Genomic DNA, 17,451 nt, shown 5'->3' with positions numbered 1-17,451 from the left:
GGACAAAAGGTCCATCTGTGCAGGGAGGGCCCACAGCCAGGTAGGATCCATTTTTGGTCTCCCTGAAGGCTGAGGTGGTTCTGGGTGGGAGAGCTGTGGGACAAAGATTTGCAGCTTTAACTTACTCAAAGCTCTGGGACAGCACTTTTCCTTAGGACAGTTGTGATTCACTGAATCTCTGCAAAGCACCAAAATCCTCCTGGCAGCTGAAGGGGCAGCCAACACCTTCCAGTGCAGTGTGTGCTCACCTGGGCAGTGCCAGCAGAACCTGTGGGGCAGGGACAAAGGGCTCAGTTACAACACTCTGGTTTCCTGGTGCAGGAGGGCAGCACAGCTTAACAACGATGGCCAAGGATTTCCTGGAAAGCCAAATTAATTCTCATTAAGCATTTATCAATTAGCACTTCTAGAGCTTTTTGCAGAACACTTTGAAGTGTAGAAATCGTTCTTAGGGATGATTTTCAGGCAAGGTCTAAAAATGTCACTGCAAAACAGAGCAAGACCTTGTATTTTAATTCCAGAGGCTGGAGGGAAATGGTGTGAAGCTGATGGCACCTGAGCTGGGCATGACTGTCTGGTGGGGTCACGGGCTGGGCAGATAAAGCAGCAGCAAACTGGATCTGAAGTTGTTACTCCACTGCTTGGAACCTCTGGGCAACAACAAAACCCACCGAAGAAGTGTCATTTTTTCTTTCTCTGAATACCCTCAATATTTTACTCACTTCAGTTTTGAGTGTGTAGCTGAAAACTGATGCCTTTCTATTGTCCCTCCCTTGCAAGTCTGGGACCTGAGACCTGCTATGGACAGAGAGAGCAGGTTTTTAGTTAAAAACTTTCATTTAAAAGTGACAGGCACCTGACGAGCACTGCGGGCACATGCTGGAGGGAAGGCCTCCAGCTAAGGGAGAGAGATCAGCTGCGGTGGGGGGTGATAATAAATAAATAATGAAGTCACAGCATCCCCACCCACACCTGCTCAATCTCAGGGCCTCCCCAAAGGGCTGAGCTGTTTCTTACTGTTTGCTGGGATGTTCCAGCTGTCCTGGAGCTGCGTCCCAGCCAGCTGAGGCACCATCAGCTGTTCTGCCACCAGTGCCAGACCTGCCTGGGAACAGAGGAAGGTGTTAATTAATGACATTAATTAATGAGCGCACACACCTGGCTGGACAAAATTTCCTGCCATGCCCAATATGCTCTTGTTGTACCACCCAACAGGTGTTTCACCAAACCCTCCTCAGCTGCTGGAGTGAAACCAGACCCCAACTCCTGTCACTGCTCACTCAGTCATTCCTGGACATCCTTTTTCCCAACCTACCAACAACTCTCAGCTTCTGACCAGAGCTGATTGCTTCCAGGAGGGTTCCCAAGCCCAGCTTGGCACAGAGCTAGAAAGGAAAATAGTTTAGTTACCTTAGGGAAGCCTTTCAGTCAATAAAACAACAACTGGAACTGCTGGTTTAAAGAAAAAAAGAATTAAAATGCACATTTTAACAGGCTGCAGGTACAAAGCAGTCAACACACAAACTCCAACCAGTCACAACAGTAAAGGACAGTTTTTCTTTTTTGCTTTTTTTTTGTTTTCTTTAAGGGGCAGGGGCATGGAAAAATACAGCACACTAATGAAACAAAATGCAAAAAATACAAAAAAAATAGAAAATAGAAAAAATGTATTTACAAGTGATACATTACTATGATCAGAAAGCACAAAGACAATTGCTGCTATAATACATGCACTGGGTCAAGAAGGAACTACTAAAACCTGCAAGGGAGCTGTTTGTAAAAAAAGAAAATTAAAAAAAGAGGAAAAAAAAGAAAAAAAGACACCCCCACCTCCTCCCCCCTCAGACACACAGGGCTGTTTGAACGTTTTTCTTCCCTAGTTTGCTACATTGATCAAACCAAATATCCCCTAAAGTCCATGGTACGACCAGTACAAATACTACACTTGGTTTTAAACTGCAGGTTCAGTTGTAGGAGGGGGAAAAAACAGCAGCTCATTGTAGATCCATATACATAAAGCCAGAGTAACTGTGCTACATGCTAAAAATTACAGCAAGCCCCTGTCTGCTACACAGCATGATCTTAGCAGGTTTTCCTTTTTATTTATTCATATATATATCTATATGTGTGTATATATATATGTATAAAAATCGTGCCCTTTTTCACTGCAACATGACATCTGGGTGGAAATGTAACTTGTTACAACAAATTTTTATATGTATACTGCAAGAAGTCACTCAATGTCTGTGGATTTAATAAGTAACCTCACACCACAGGAAATATTTAATAAATCAGAAAAAACCCAATATTGTGACAGAAGACCTTCTGTCTCAGTTCTTTTCGAAACCGAAGTCCCGCAGGAAACTGGTCCCAATGTCCACGAGGGGTTCTCTGAAGAAGCTTCAGCTGTGTAATGTTTTTGTGTTTAGTGTTCACGAGTTTTTGAACGACTTCAAGAGCCGTGTTCAGTTTCAAGTCTGTCTCTTCCTCTCTCACAAAGGTCATAGTCTGGTACTAATCCATCCGAGTGAGGAAAAGAGGAAAGTGGCTGCAGTTGCACAGAGGGTCCCCAATTCCACATCTGCAGGAGATTCGGAGTCATGCCGAGCCCCGGGATCTTCACTTCTGTTCCTTCCCTCCTTTAATGCAAAGTCCTTTCATACAAGTCCCATCATTGGTACCTTCCCAAGTACCAGCCAGTCCAGCCTTAGGAGACAACAAAGCCACAAGTTAAAGTGAAAAGGACCAAGGCAGAAGTTCAGGCCACCTCCTGTCCGTTCCATCATACTTCCAGGAAACGGGAGCTGCTGGACTTGGAGTGGAAAGGCTCGGACCACATGCGACGTAGATCGCCCTGGGCAGGGAAACAGCACAAGGACCATCCCTCAGAAACTCGGAGCTCTGCTTAGAACCAGATTTTAAAATGCACACACAATTGCAAACGTGTCTTAGAGCAAACCTATTCTTCACCTGTTTTGTCAATTACAACAAAGACAGTAAAAATAAATCCTTTCCTTCTCAGGCCAGAACAACTTATTTTGGCAGCAGATCTACCCAAAATGGGTTTCTTATGGGAAGGAAATAATTACGCAGGTGGAAAATCCTGCTCTTTCTTATGTTCTGGTCTGCAGAGTGCCAGATGTGTTTCAACAACAGCCCTGGAACAAGAATGGTACACTTCAAAATCTCTGTTGAGAACAGGTGACTGGGAACAGGCAAACAAAGGCTCTGCCTCTCTGGTCACTGCTCAGCCTTTGTACACATGGTGTTTCATGATCAGCTGGACAGGCACAAATTCACTTAATTAAAACAGAATTTAGTTGGTTTATAAATACTGGTACTTTATGTACAAAAATTATCTTCTATTTCAGTAACTCCTCTCCCAGTTGCTTAGTCCTCCCAGGTGATGCGCTCTGGGCCAGGGCTGTCAGGGACACTCCTCCTGAGAGCTGCTGCCCCTGGCAGGGCACTGCCCCAGTCCCAGCTGGCACAGAGCTCCTGCCACCCCTGGCAGGGCACTGCCCCAGTCCCAGCTGACCCAGAGCTCCTGCTACCCCTGCCAGGGCACTGCCCCAGTCCCAGCTGGCCCAGCGCTCCTGCTGCCCACGGGTCACCTCTTACCTTTAGATAGGCCATGGTGAGGAGCGGCAATAAAGTGAATGGTACCAAATAGAGCAGGGCAGGCTGCGCTGCCCGGTGAATACGGGAAGCTACTGTTGCAGTTAATAGACCTGCAAGAGAAAGAATGACTATAAATATCTCCAGGTTGCATGTGGATGTTCTCAGTATTTCATCCACCATGGCTTCCTTCCCCACCACTTTAAACAGGTGGGGGAAAGTCACTTCTCTATGCTTTGCTCTTCCTGAATGCAACTGAAACAAAACAGTGAAAAATAATTCTATTTTAATATTAGCCTACATTGGGCCACTTGCTCTAGTTTTGACTCTCAAGACTGAGCCAAGAATCACTCAAGCAGAACGCAGGAAAAGGTGAAGGGGGAGGCTGATTGCACCACACTGAAGTGCTGCTCCTGGGCTGGCACCTCTGGAGACCCAGTGTGAGGCCCCTGGCCTGAGGATGGGGCTCAGGGGAAGGGCTGGACGCACCAGGAATGACTTTGGACACTCGCCAAAAGGGAACACAGGGGGAATGATGGGTGGGAGGAAGGCTATGGTAGGAAATGAATCTTTCCCCTTCCCCCTCAGAAGGACTGCAGGGGTCAGGATATGCACACACGTCCTGACCTGAGGGAAAAGCCTATTTTATGTTAGGGAGCAGAGGCCTGGCTACAGCAAATTATAACCAGCATTCCAGTTGGGGCTTCTGATGATTTTCTGTATGTACTACAATGTCACAGGATCATTAACAGCAGAACACAAAAATGCAGGAATTATTTAGATGAATTACCTGGACATAGTATGTACTTTTGCACAGCATAATTACTCTGGAAACTCCTGTATTTTTCCCATAACCCAGGTATGAGCTATGACACTTTCTATGCCAGTGAAGCAAGTGCAAGTGCTAACAAAAACACACTGATAATCCTCTAAATAAAGTACAACAACAACAAAATCTTAAAAGGAAGATTGTACAAGGGTTTTTCTCCCTAGATCATGCCAATAATCCCAAAGAGGAGGATTAAAAGAGAACATAACCAAGTGTCCTCTTAAAGCCTCTTTACACTTGCCTTCATCATCTTTTAAACCTACTACCATAATCCCACATCTGCTCACTGGGCAGCTCTCCATATTACACTAATTACTCACCTACAAAATAGCCAATAAGTGTGCAGTGAAAGTAAGAGACCTTCTGCATCCGCCCAGAGATGTTCCCTGGTCCGGGGGCACCGCAGGAGTCACTGTTGGCTTGTTTTTTGTAGTTATCGTAACGCAGGACGAAGCAGAGCAGGAGCCCTGGCATCACAATATCTCCAATCCCCAGCATGGAGAAGTGGCTGCCTGTGGAACTGGAGGGCAACTGGAATTGGGTTCAGGCCCAAAACACAAAGTGATAAGCTCTAGACTCCTCCACTTTGGTTCTGAGCTTCATTTGGCACATCCTCTCTTTCTACCGGCAAACTTGCACGTAGCAGGAGCCAAATGCTGCCCACTGAAGTTTTCCAAAGTGATTTCTCCACCACCTCAGCTCAGCTTTACACAAACCCATTTTGGCAGGGATGACATGTTGCTCCAAACCAGCTTCCTTCCCCTGCAGTGTTTAAGCTGCTTTTGCTCTCAACTCCCTCCATGAAACAGATCCATCAGCACAGGATTTCAGTCCTCTCCCCTCAGTGCTGATGGGAGGGACCAGCTGGCCCTTTTATCAGACACTGACAGGCACTGCACCTTCAACCCCTTTCACACAGATAAAATACAAGGCAGCACACCCATTTCTGGACTTCTCAGACATTTGGCCTCATTCAGACAAAACAGAAAACTCATCTCACCAAATTCTCCAAAAAGCCAATTTTGAGGTAGATTAAATCCCCAAAAAGAGCCAATTGTGAGGTAACTAGAATCATCCATTATCTTGGATCCAAGGTATTTTTCATAAAAATGAAGGCAAATTATCACAAAATTGACAAAGTGAACAGTTTCATTTATATCATTGCAGACAATCAACTTTTCCTCTCTGTAATTTCAGCATCCCAACATCTACAGAGGAGCAGAGTGAACAGGCCAAGACAACCCACCCTGTGCCTGCTGCTGCATGAGCTGCCCCCTCAGGCCTGCAGGTGAGTGGTGACAGACCTGGGCCCTCGAGGAACCCCTGGAGAAGGGAGATGTGGAGTCACCTCCCCCAGCACAGCTCTTCCCTGGCAAGGTGCCCTTGTTTAGATCAGTTTCTGATCCTTCCCAATCGTCTGCAATTATTCAGGGAACTAAGTTGGTAATTTCCAACAGAATTAGTTCTGAGTACAATGTTTCTCACATAATACAGTAAAATGTTTCTCACATAATTCAGTAAAAGAGCCACTGATTTTACCTTGGGAACACAAGTTTACCCGGCAGCGACAGGCGGGGAACGTCCCTGCCCACATTTGGTCCCAGGTGAAGTTTCCGGGATAACACGTCCAGGGGATTATCAGCTGGTTGTGTGGCCACTTTCACCATAACATTGCTATTAAAGATGTAGGCAGAAAAAAAGACCTGTGGAGCAAGGAAATCAGGAATTACAAACTGCAATTACGCAGCAACTCAAAGCTGGGTCTATTTTTGCTTTGCTTATTCAAGAAAAGAAAAGATATTTTCCAAATCTTCCATATACATGTGATGGAAGGCAAAAGTATTTCAAAAATTCAGATAGAACTTTCTACACTATTAATCCTCAAGGATAACTGGAATATACTTTCTGATATCAAGACACTGGTTAATATCTTGAGATCCTTTGCAAAGGATCTGTCTGGACTACAAGCCGGTCATGCAGGATGACAAAGGCAGGGAACAGGATGCCGCAAATAGGAGAAAGCTGGAGAGCAGAGACAAGGTGAGTGTGGTGCTCACTCACTAATGGAGTGAGGCAACCCTGGTCTCCAACAGGCTCCTACACTGCAGCTCATGCCACTGGAAAACTGCCTGAGCTGTCAGTGGGTGCTGCCCTGGATCAGTGCTCAGTGTTATGCAAAGGTGAAACAAAACCCTTTTGCTATTACAAAATACATTCTGTCATGTTTCTTGTTGAAGTGTGCTAAGATCTCTGCCAGCCTTTCTGGCTCTAAATCCATTTGCATTCTTGTATTGCAGATTTCTCTGCTAATCAGCAACTGGCACATTTGTCCTGTGCCAGTGTGGACACAGCTTTGTGTAGACTTGGAAATGCTTGTTCTGACCTTCAGCCAGCTCTCAAAATTTGAGCTCCAATTTCTTTTTTTAAATAATATGCCAAAGTTGAAATACTCTGGTCATGTTTCTGCTTTTGACAGATAATTAGCAAGGAAGTAATTCTGTGTCCTGCTGTAGAATCCAACATCTCAGAATGGAGCAATGAAGATGATCTGGCTTTGCCAGATTTCATCAACTTTGTACCAGTTCAGTTGATGTCAAACTGGCCAGGGCTGATTACAAATCCAAAGGATAAAAACAGTTTTAGTGAAACCAAACCAAACACTTACCCAAAAGACATCATAAATTAGTAACCCAGAGAGCAGCAAGCAGGAAACCTTCAGGCTGGGCAGCCGAACAAAGGCTATCATTGCAACACACAGGCCCATAGCCAGAGCTACAAAATGCAAGACATCATTAGTTCATTAAAAATAGCAAAACAAACAAAAAACCACCACCCCCAAGCCAGTCTGTCCCCACCCTGAGCCCCGAGGAAGGCTCTGTTTGCACCTGTGCAGCTCTGCATGCACCAGATGAAAGTCTGCTGTTTGCAGACAGTGAAATTCTTGTTACCAATGTTAACAAAGTCAAAACATTTCAGTAGCCAAGGGCAAACACGTCCCCATGGAGGCAGAGATCCCTCTGCAGGGACAGTCACCCATTCCACTCGACTTCCACCACCCACCACAAAGAAATGTTCCATGTCCTGTGTCCCAGAGACTCCACCTCCCCTCTAAAGCCCTGACTACCCACTTAAAAACAGAAGAAACAAAAGAACTTTGAATTCTTTGTGCCCCAAACCTCTAGTTTTACATTATTAGGAGGTTTTCTAGTAAATGCCCCAAACAAATAAAATCTTTGACTCTTAATTCAGAAATAGCACAGGGATGTGACATGTTAAAACTTGTGCTGACAAAAATCCCTCAAACCAACCTTCTGCTTGGGCAGGATTGGGCAAGACTGCCTGAACACCATGAAACATCATCATTTAGATATCCAGGGATTTCCCAAGACCTGTGTGAAAGCCCAGCTACTAACAGGGAAAAAAGAAAAGTGTCTTTTCCTAACCCCTGTCCCAAGGGTGAGTTTTCAGCCAGATCAATGAGCTGAACAACACGATGCAGCTCAGATGTTAATTTTGTTCCAAGGGGAATTTTGTGAGGGTAGAAAGGCAAGATGTTAAACCAAAACAAAAATACCAGTCATCACATTTGTGTTGCTTCCTGCTTCTGTAAGCCCAACCTCAGCTACCAAAGATACTACACTGACAATTGAATATATTTCAGCTGGTTACAAGTAAATCCCTAAAGAGATACTCACAATAAAACACATTAAAAAAAACAAAAAGCAATGAGCTTTCATCTATGATATCAAGGAATAATGGAGCCCTGTTGGGACCAGATTACACTCAGTCATGCAGACATTTGTCAGCAGAATGTTTTTGTCTAACATGACACAGAACTTGTAAGAAGTTACAATCGCATTTTGGCCAACTGGAACTGCAGGGAAAGCTGTTCCATCCCGTGCATGCCCCCCTGTGGGACAGCTGGACTTGGACAAAACATACAGGTTAACCTTTGGATTCTCACTCTGTAATCTGGGGACTGTGAAACCACATTTCACCTGCATTTCACCTGACAGCTGAGGAGTCCTTCCATCCAAACACTGAGGAAACACATCCATATGGATTCCAGGAGAAAAGGTGCCCCCAGTGCCCTGCCATGCAGTGCCAGGGGCTGCATCCCTGCAGCTCTGCCCAACCCAGCTGATCTGGGAGCACTGACAACTTTGCACAACACCAGGGTCACAGTTCTAACGAAACAGTGGGGGATTACTCAATAAAAACGAACCCTACCTCACACTGCACAACTGCAACCAGCTGCAAAATATAAGCAAGTTATTGAGGTTTAAAGAATTTGACACAGCAAAGCAGCAAGAAGAAGAACTGCATTCAGTAATTCAGTATTGCCCTCAGTTACAGACTTCCTCTGGCAGAAGAGCAAATACAAGGGAACAGTCTGTCTTAAAGAGGTTCCTCTAAAGTCAATGGTAATAATAGCTCAAGCAAGCCTGTATTTAGGAGAGGATTTCCAGGTTATAATTAAGCAGAAGTTGAAATATTTTAACCAGTGAGAAGTTTTATCTGTTGTTCACACGCTCCATTTCTCTATCACTGAAATGAACACAAGCACAAGGCACCTTCATCAAACTCAGCAAATAGTGGGTAGAAAAGGAGATGGAAAAAGTCCTTCAGCTGACAGTGGAATACACATGCTAATAATTACACAGTTTTGCAACTGCTTTAAGAAATACTGGTAAAACTGAAAAACAAGGGAAACAAGAATGCCCGAGAGCAAGTGTGAGGAATATGGGCCAAAGTGCAGCCAAACCACCAACAGGCCTCTCTCAGTGCAGGGCAGATTCCTTCTCCAGTGGGAGAGTCCAGGAATCACAGGAGTCACAAATCCCTATCCAACCTCATTGGATGGTGCTGACAAACAAAGGCAGATCTTCACTGAAATATACTCCAAATCATAAAAAAATACAGAGAGACAATGAGGAGAGAAGAGAGAGGTAGAGCAGCCACACAAAGGGCAGCTCTGATTTAGAAGTGCTGGGCAATGGCTTAGCAAAGCTGAGTAAGAAAGAACTAACTGGAAGAGTTAACATACAATTAACAGAACTAATTAAATCCAGAGTCCTTGCAAGCACACTGTGTGCAAACAGGGATATTCTGAGGATTACAAATACTGCTGACTGTGTGAGGAGACTCTGGCAGCTTGCCTGCCCTCCTGCACCCAGAGCAAGGCAGCCCCCGAGACGCTGCTGCCGTGGGGTCTGCTCACAGAGCACCCTGGGAGTGGGTGGGATTTAACTGCCCCCACGGGCCACCTGCTGACCTTGGAAAGACACAGGTACTGAGGTGCTGATCTGACCACAGTGTGGTTTAAAGGGAGGGAATGAGACACAGGCCATGAATCTGCCCGGTGGCTGCAGCAGCTCCCAGCAGATCTGTGACCCTGCAGGCCACTCTGCAGCTGCAGACACTCCACACATCTCCAGCATTCCCACTGTGCATCTGCTCTGCCCATGGTTTAGGAAAGCCTTAACCAGGCTTTACCAGGGGACAGTGACCATCCTTGGTGATTCTGTCATCAGTTTGCTGTGAGAAATAAGCATTTCACGACCTACAAATGTGCATCATCACGTGCCAGAACAACCCCCCAGGGACACCAGCTGCTCACTACCCTGAACACACCCCTGCCTTCCGTGCTGGGGCACGGTGGGGTGTGGGCAGTGAGGGCTGTTCAGGCAGGAACTGCCACACCTTGATTTTGTGAGGACAGGAAATCACCAGGGGGTATTTCTCCTGTGTTTCCCTCAGCTCTCCAGCAGAAAGGCTCTCACGCACAGAGAGGATCAACTGCACAGCCACGAGCCACACCCCCAGACCTCGCTGGTGCTGCCCAGGAGGAACACCCACCCCACTCCTCCTCTGGCGGGGCACGGGCACACCTGGGGCACTCCCTGCCAAGCTGAGGGTCCCCCCGGGCCCTGCAGGCCCTGCCCTGAGGACAGCAGTGCTCCACTGGCACACTGTGCTGCCTGCCCTCCCTGCCCTCAGACAGACTGGGCTCTGCTGTGCCGGCCATGGGAGCAGAGGAAAGGCAGAGCTGACAGGGTAACACCTGCAGCAGCACAGCACAAAGAGTGAAGATGCACAGTCTGTTTCCCTGACAAGGGCCAATAAATGCTGTTCCCTGTTCAGTGTCACTGGCAAACGCTGATTTAATTGGATTCGAACAAATGACAGGAGGATCACCTCTATAGTTCAAGCTGCCTTAATATAAATTACATAAAATACTTCAAAGCGAGACAGCAGCAACACGATTCGGTAAATCAAAATCAGCCTCCAGGAGAAGTAAAAGCCAGGAGCCACTGCACCAGCAGCTCCGAGCTCTGCAGATAAATTACCTCAAAGCCCACGATGTCAGACTGAAGCTCTCACAAACAGAACTATTTTTAACTAAATGCTTCTGCTGATATCTCAGTGTAGACAACTCTTCAGATCCTGCCAAAATCCACACTTGACATTCCATTTGGCTTTGCAGCTATTGCAGATCAAAAGTCACCCTTGATTTCATGGTGGGCTGCTCTGCTTATCACAAAACAAACTTTGTCTGCATTTTTTCATTTAGTATCTGGTACTTTAAAAGGTATTTCCCTTCCATACAACAGGTGGGACTTTTAAAGCAGCAAAACCCATGAATGGAGCATAGTACGAAAGAAAGAATGAAGGTGTCACAAGAAGCTTCAGCACTAAGGACTTGCCTGGGCTGCTGCCTCGTTCAGGAGGAGCTGGAAGCTTATGGGATGAATGTTTTCTATCGTAATAAACCATTTCAGGGGCAGGTAATGTTGTTGCAGCAGTTTTTCCTCAAGCAGTCACAACCTCAGGGTGCCATTCCGTGATGTCCTAAGCCAGCTGAGCTGCCTGGCACTGCCGAGCACAGGTCCTGCCTTTGCCACCACATCCCCTCCGTCCCTCAGATCCCATCGTGCTGCCACAGCCCTTTTGCCAAATTTAGCACATACCTGACTGCACAATAATCCAATTCATCTCCCTGCAGCAGCAGCAAAACAGCCTGGCAAAGCCCGAGCTCGCTGCCATTGTGGGGAGCTGAATCAGCCCAGCATGTGATTGAGCGAGTGCCAGGCCAGCACAAGAGATTTGGAAGGCAGGAGGGGACGAGGAAAGCTCCTTTTCGGAACACTAAGCTGTGAATTCAGTTCAACCAGCATGAAAAAACCCCAATAACTCACACTTTCAAGCCAACTGGCTGCCTGCCAGTTTCACCATCTCACCACCCATGGCAAGCACAGAGATCAAAGCAGCTCCTGTGAGCTGCCTCACAACAAATTATTTGATCATCTAAACCAATAAACAACAAGATGCACATCAAAAATTAACCAGATTGCTAAGATTAAGCTGTGAATCATATACAAAAAGATGTCTCTACACATCTTTAACTCAATGTGGCCATTCACCCCACACCACACAGAAGTGGAATATCTTCCATGAGTGTTCTGGCTCTGCCTTGGAAGCTTTTATAAACCAGAGAAACAGGTGTCCTGAGCACTCCCCTGGCACGTTGCTGACAGTGGCAGCTCTCAGGGACTGCCACACACCTCAGCAAGCCACCAGTATTAGCACTTTGCACCCACCACCACCAGGGGACTGATGTGTCAGAACAGGCACAGAACAGCAGTAAAACCCCTTCATTCCATACTCACCATCCATGAGGAGCCAGTGGCCAGTCAGGACCCAGATAAGGACAAGCATCACAGACAGAGAAAACGAGAGCAACTCAGCAGCAGTGAAACGCCCACAGCAGCCAAAGGAAATCCTGGGAAACAACACAAACATCAGCCAGAGGACTTTATGTTTCCATTTAAAGAACAGAAAATGGACACTTGGAACAAGGCTCAACTGCTGATGAAAGATGCCAAGAACAACTGAAGGGAAGTTCCTTTGCCACAAGTAGGTACCAAAACAGCAACAAAATAAAAGCTTCCCTCACATTCAAATAGTGTGTACAGAGCATGAACTGCAGAGATGGAAAAACCCCTGTAAATCTTGGCACCTCTCTTGAAATTGTCACCATGCTATTTCCCAGCACCACCTAAGATACTGCTTTTAGCAACATGAACTCCAGTTGCAAGGTTAAAAAATAAAATTAGTTTCAAAACATGACATTAACAACTGTAATTTTCACTGGAAAAGCCAGCCAGTCTTTCTCTGGAAGAGCCAGCATTAAAATCCAGAGTCCAGTGTTCACAAACACTGAAATCCAACAGCAAATCCCAAACTCTGAAATCTCAGCCAAAATAAGCCCAGCTTATTAAAAACCACTGTTGGGAAATCAAGTCCCCTGCAATGGAATTGCCTTTCCCAGGCTGGGAAGTGCCAGTGACTTGCACAAATTGTGCTTCCTACTTTCAAAGTGGAAACAAGGTGTTGGCACAAACACCAGGCCTGAAGCCCTGAGGTTAATGCTGATTAAGGAGTTCTCTTTAACAGACAGAAATACAACACACAAGAAGAGGAGCAAAGGGGTGCTCAGGTCCTTACTTGTTCTGAGGTGAGCAAGGCCGTGTTAGGTACTGGCACATCGGGAGCAGAAGGAAAGCAAAAGCTATTGTTGCAAGGACTACAAAAAGAAGAAAAGGGAATATTAGGACATTCAGATCTAATTTCTACAGTACACAAACAGGCTTCTCCAAGTGGCAAAAGCTCTTGCAACAATGTCCTATTATCATACGCTCAGTGTTATTGCAGCAAGAGCAGCTCAAGGCTCCGAGTTTTCTGCACAACAGTGGCTTTCAGACTGCAATGAAATGAAAGCTCTCAAAGGAATGCAATGCCCCATCCTCAAACCTTAAAGAAGTGTTAAATCTATTCATGACCATGTCAGCAAGAAAAACAGTTTTCACATATTCTGAGAGTTGGAAAAAATCTTACTACAAACTGGTCTTGAGAGTCTTTGAAAATTCTTCAACATACGACACAACTCAGCATAATAAAAGATTTTTTCCACTTTTTAACTCAGATAGTATTTTTTCCCCCATCCCACTCAAAGCTCTTTATTTACTACTGAAACACTGTACAGCTTCAAATAAGTTATGGCCAGTAGCTGGCAACTTCACTTTTTTAAAATACAAAATGCTTTAAGCTTTTGAAACCAAGACGATAAAAACATAAATATCCGAACAGACTATTTCCATAAACTTCTTCTTTTTCAAGCAGCATACTTATCCCACCCACACATTTGTAAAAGCCTTTAGTAACTGCTGGTATTTATAATCATTTTCCTTCCATTTTTTTTCCAGGGCTGTTTGAAAGGCTGGGGCTTGAGGGCGTGGGGACACAGACATGTCAGCAGCGCAGCCAAATGCTGCGGCAGGAACAGACTGACATGAAATGGAAGGCACTCGAAACTCTTGCATCCTGCAAATCAAATCTTTGTGCTGTCCTCTACTTATTCCTTTAAAACTTGGGATGGTTGCTGCTGGGTTTTAACAGGGACTTTTTTTTTCTCTTCTCAAATGAAGATGATGAGTTTCAGAATACAGTTTAAGCCAAGTGGAGAGAAGGAATTGGTTTGGTCAAACCACATCTTTCCTTTCTGGTGGAACATTTAAAACAAAAAAAAAAAAAAAAGGAGAGATCAAATAATCTAAAAGTAAAATTTAGGAAGTGCTACATGCAAACAGCACCATGAAAACTCACAGTTCTATGGAGATTTGTGAGAGGGAGAATGAAAGCAGAACGGGTAGGAAAACAATGAAGAGTGTGGCAACTCTGCACACACTGAAATAGAAACCTCTCCAGAGGTGCCTGGCAGAGAACTCTGCACAGAAACCCTGTGCCCCCAGTGCTGCCACCCACCCAGCTCTCTGCTCTGCCTCAGCCCTGGGATCCCTCCTGCCCCTCCAGCCCTGGGATCCCTGTGCCTCTGCCCCTCCAGCCCTTGGGATCCCTGTGCCTCTGCCCCTCCAGCCCTTGGGATCCCTGTGCCTCTGCCCCTCCAGCCCTTGGGATCCCTGTGCCTCTGCCCCTCCAGCCCTGGGATCCCTGTGCCTCTGCCCTTCCAGCCCTTGGGATCCCTGTGCCTCTGCCCCTCCAGCCCTGGGATCCCTGTGCCTCTGCCCCTCCAGCCCTTGGGATCCCTGTGCCTCTGCCCCAGCATCCCCAGCTGCTGCACCCCAGAGCTGGGCTCGCCCAGAGAGGCTGAGGATGGCCCTGCAGCCAGCCCAGGGCACAAGTACCCACCCTGCAGCTCCTCCTCACTGCTCAGGCCTCCAGTCCCAGTGGCCCTGCTGACCCTTCAGCCCCAACAGCTCCACTTAACCAGGACCCCCCAGGCTCAACTCCTGCCTGCAGGACAGGACCACTCCTGCACTGCCCTCGGCTGAGCCCCCGGGCCTGTCCTCGCCCCTCGCTCTGCCCTGAAAGGCAAAGCTTTGTGAGAAGAGGGTTTAAGAGACTTTAAGAAACCAGACATCAGCTTTGATTTAGAAGACCCCCCCCATATCAGCCCCTGCTGTGAACAAACAGAGGATGTAAAACAGCACAGCCTGAGCTCCAGGGACAGAGGGACCAAGTGCCACAGCCCCAGGTCCCACCTCCAGCTGGGTCTCCATCCTGCTGCACAGCCTCGGAGCACACTGTGCATTTCTGAGGTTCTGGGCTCAGTCACACCCTCGATGCAGCCCCAGGAACAGCACAGAAGTAGCACAAAGCCAGGTTTGAGAACAGACACCCAGGAGCACCTGCACTGAGCCCCAGCTGACCCTCTGGTTACATACACAGATGTTACAACTGAAATACAAATGTCAAGGTCATTCTGGAAACAAATGGACCAAATAACCCTGACAACTTACAATTTGTCTTTTGACATAGATCTTCCTTTACAATATCTTGTATATTTGTGTGTGTAATTTCCCCTCATAGCTAGCATGTAGTAGAATTTATTTGAAGTATTTTTTTAATAGGACAGAACATGTGTCATAGGTCAAAGTTATGAAAGCAGAATTGAACAGGCCTCTAGAGGAGGCAGAATCAGTCTCAAGACTAGAGATTTAGATTTCACCCACTGACATCAGCCCTGTTTAGGAGGCAGGAGAGGATGCACAGCTCAGGAGTTAAATCATGAGGGAAAAGCCTGCAATGCAAATATGTGAAGTAGGAGAGGTGAAAGGTATTTGGGGGCTTAAAAATCTTCCTGGACTCTGTATGTGCACTGAGTACAATTTTTAGAAGCTGCTGCATATCTGGAGCAGTAGGAAGAATCTTGCTATTCTCAACAGCAGCTGGTCTCTTGAAAAACTGCAAGAAGATCAAAAGGCAAGAATTTTCCAAAAAGCAAAGCCCTGGTGTTTATTTAAATGTCAAAATGTAACTAGTAAACTAAGATGGGAGGATTTGCAATTTATTTGCAGGTAACAGTTTCAATTTTGTTCTAAAAGACTAATAATCAAAGGCTTGTGGGGCCAGAAGTCCTCCTGAAACAGAAAAACTGCACAAAGGCAAAATTAAACCAGGAAAAGAAGTCCCTGGACAGGATCCCCAGAGTTATTTCTCATAAAGTGTCTGAATTACGAAATACCAAATACAGGTCTGAGCACCAATTTATAAACAAGTGAACTTGAGGCAAAATAACGCATCTGGCATCTTTAAACCTCTGGCAATTTATAGTTCAGTAGGTTTAGCAAATCTCTAAGTGGAAAATACTTCCCCAATAATACTTGTCACTTTATTTATAGCTACAGAGACATGAAAGTACAACTGTGAAATCTGATGATTCTTTTAATGCACTGTGGCAAGCACTGTAATTCTTATCAACAACATCTAATGATATCAATATTTTCTGTTCTACTCCAGTTCTTAGAGAGAAGAAAAACTTGGTCACCTGCTGTGCATATTGTAAAGACAACTTGAACTGAGTCAAAGAAGAAGAACATAACGAGGAGGGACACGGAGGCTCCGATGGGCAGGAACAGCGCCTGAGTGGAGTCGATGGTCTGGATACCTGCGGAGCAGAGAAGGGACAGTGAGCTGGGCTGTTCCCACCACACACTCACCTGTCCCTCACCAGCACACGGGAGGGCTCTGGCAACACATCCCATTTCACTCCGAGCCCCTGGAGCTCAATCCCAGCCAGGCACAGGTGCCTGTGCAGACACCCCAGCTGGGTGAGCACAGCAACAGCAGAACCCAAGAATGGGAATTGAAAGAAAACTACGAATTTTTCACTTGTGCCATAGATAAGATGAGAAACAACTTACGAAAATTCACATTGCTGAGGGATTGGGAAACAGCAGTTACACGTTTGCTTCACTTTACACTGAGACACTTAACGTGTTGGACAGAGCACAGAAAGGTTTATTTAATCCTCAGCATGAGGGGAAGAGCCTGACCAGTGTTAGGCTGACCCAGCTCGTGCAAAGGGTGCCCCAGTTTCAGATTCCACTGGGCTGAAGGCCACCAAGCACTCAAATTGCATCACAGGCTGCAGTGACCAGGTAACATCAGGCCTGGCAGGAACAGGCAGTTTTCAGAAAACACCCAAGTCATTCACACGTCTGTGAAACCCCTTTCAGAGCAGTGCCCTGCAGTCCCTTTCTGCTAAAACCAGCACAAACCCAGGCTCACCTGTCACAGCTGGCAGCAACTGCAAACAGGGCAGAGACACTCAAGTATTTTGTCACTTCCCCCACCTCAACCCTGCAGTGTGACCAAGGGATGTTAATAATGGGACAGGACATTTTTTACTGCATTTTACCATGAGTTTTTAGACTTACTAACAAAATTGAGGAGCTCACCTATCCCCACATAGTCCAACACCTAAGCAGACTCTGCAGCTGTATTTATATTATTTATATTTGACCCCAGGAGGGGAAAGAAGCCATAAGCAATAACCCAGTTAAAAATATAAGACACACTTATACTTGTAGAGCATTAAAATGACAGGCAACAACTGAAGTAGCCACTTCATAAGTGACCAATGAAAAATAATACAATACCCAGACCTACAAGAGATTAAAACCAGTTAAACTTCACTGTTA

The 17,451-nt window shown here is 46.0% G+C and overlaps 1 protein-coding gene across 1 annotated transcript in view; it reads right to left on the bottom strand.

The window, feature by feature from the left end:
* Positions 1–1,650: 1,650 nt before the first annotated feature.
* SPPL3 (signal peptide peptidase like 3) overlaps positions 1,651–17,451 on the bottom strand; it is a 57,782-nt gene continuing 41,981 nt past the window's right edge. Inside the window, exons 4-11 of the mRNA XM_071572378.1 lie at positions 16,296–16,415; positions 12,956–13,034; positions 12,118–12,230; positions 7,113–7,219; positions 5,987–6,150; positions 4,768–4,967; positions 3,622–3,731; positions 1,651–2,854 (exon numbers count right to left, since the gene is read on the bottom strand). Of these exons, the coding sequence (XP_071428479.1) occupies positions 2,783–2,854; positions 3,622–3,731; positions 4,768–4,967; positions 5,987–6,150; positions 7,113–7,219; positions 12,118–12,230; positions 12,956–13,034; positions 16,296–16,415 (965 nt within the window). The 3' untranslated portion in view covers positions 1,651–2,782. The remainder of the gene's footprint in view (positions 2,855–3,621; positions 3,732–4,767; positions 4,968–5,986; positions 6,151–7,112; positions 7,220–12,117; positions 12,231–12,955; positions 13,035–16,295; positions 16,416–17,451) is intronic.

This window comes from Pithys albifrons, chromosome 17, assembly GCF_047495875.1.
Source record: "Pithys albifrons albifrons isolate INPA30051 chromosome 17, PitAlb_v1, whole genome shotgun sequence".
NCBI lineage: Eukaryota > Metazoa > Chordata > Aves > Passeriformes > Thamnophilidae > Pithys > Pithys albifrons.
This window is presented reverse-complemented; position numbering and strand designations above follow the sequence as displayed.